Source organism: Merops nubicus, unplaced genomic scaffold (genome assembly GCF_000691845.1).
Source record: "Merops nubicus isolate BGI_N331 unplaced genomic scaffold, ASM69184v1 scaffold19310, whole genome shotgun sequence".
In the NCBI taxonomy this organism is placed as follows: Eukaryota; Metazoa; Chordata; class Aves; order Coraciiformes; family Meropidae; genus Merops; species Merops nubicus.
The window spans coordinates 1,890-3,215 of NW_008583341.1; the positions used below are offsets into that span (position 1 = coordinate 1,890).

The following is a 1,326-nucleotide window of genomic DNA, read 5'->3' on the forward strand; positions in this document are numbered from 1 at the left end:
TGTGAGCTGCACGCTGCATTTCCACTCCCATTTGCTGGCTGCTCCAGGGGCAAAAGAAGAAGAGCTTTAATGAATTGCAGGCTGGAAGGTCTCCAAGCTGTTAATGAGCTGTTAATAAGCATCATCCCCTCCTGGGAGTGTGTTACCCACCTGGAAGTAGGCGGCTAACAGGCATTTTTTGCAGGATGAGGCTACAGCCACATACTGGTGGAGTCGAGGGGCTGAATCACATCCTGTGGCTCAAGGAGATGAAGGCTTTTGGTTGAGGGGGGGTGGAAGCCCAGTGAGGAACTTCAGGATCACCTTCCTCCCGGCGTGGTCCCCCGTTTCTGTGTGTCCCCTCCCTGTCCTCCTCTCTCCAGGACCCCTCGTGTCTGCTCAGGTTGTGGGGCCGGTGTCCCTCCCGTGGGGTGTGATTAACACCATGTGTTTGGCCAACAGAAGCACGTGGAGAAACCTCAACAGCTGGAGAGCTTGGCCAGGCTGCAGTCTGTTCACAGAGAATGGCTCTCTCCAATTTGTCCAGTTCCCTGGATGACATGGACAACTACAGCGACTACTCAGACTACATCTACCAGGACACCAGCAGCACGTTGACCGACCCACCCTACGACCCCAAGGACATCTCAAGGATCCTCTCTGTTGTCATCTACAGCCTGTCCTGCGTGTTGGGCATCCTGGGGAACGGCCTGGTCATCGCCATCATCACTCTGAAGATGAAGAAGTCGGTCAATGCCATCTGGTTCCTCAACCTGGCCGTCGCCGACTTCCTCTTCAACATCTTCCTCCCCATCAACATCACTTACACGGCCATGAGGTACAACTGGATCTTTGGGACGGTCATGTGCAAGCTGAACTCCTTCCTCCTCATCCTCAACATGTACACCAGCGTCCTCCTGCTCACCACCATCAGCTTGGATCGTTACGTGTCGGTGGTTTTCCCCGTCTGGTCTCAAAACCATCGCTCCACCAACTTGGCCTATTTGGTTTGCTTGGTCATCTGGACGGTTGGCATCATCATGAGCTGCCCATCTCTTGTCTTCAGAGACACGGCTCAAGCTCGGAACTCTGTGATTTGTTTCAGCAACTTCTCCCTCTCCAAGAACAGGTCTTACCAAGCCCTGGCTCTCGTGAGGCACCGCACGGTGACCGTCACCAGGTTCCTCGCCGGCTACGTCCTGCCCATCACCATCATCACCTTCTGCTACCTCGCCATCGTCTTCAACTTGCGTCGAAACCGCCTCGCCAAGTCCAAAAAGCCCTTCAAGATCATCGTCACCATCATCGTCACCTTCTTCCTTTGCTGGAGTCCCTACCACCTGCTGA

General features: G+C 54.5%; 1 protein-coding gene across 1 annotated transcript in view; it reads left to right on the top strand.

Moving 5' to 3' along the window:
* Nucleotides 1-503: 503 nt before the first annotated feature.
* CMKLR1 (chemokine-like receptor 1) overlaps nucleotides 504-1,326 on the top strand; it is a 1,110-nt gene continuing 287 nt past the window's right edge. Inside the window, exon 1 of the mRNA XM_008940205.1 lies at nucleotides 504-1,326. This exon is cut by the window's right edge and continues 287 nt beyond it. Coding sequence (XP_008938453.1) covers nucleotides 504-1,326 — 823 coding nt within the window.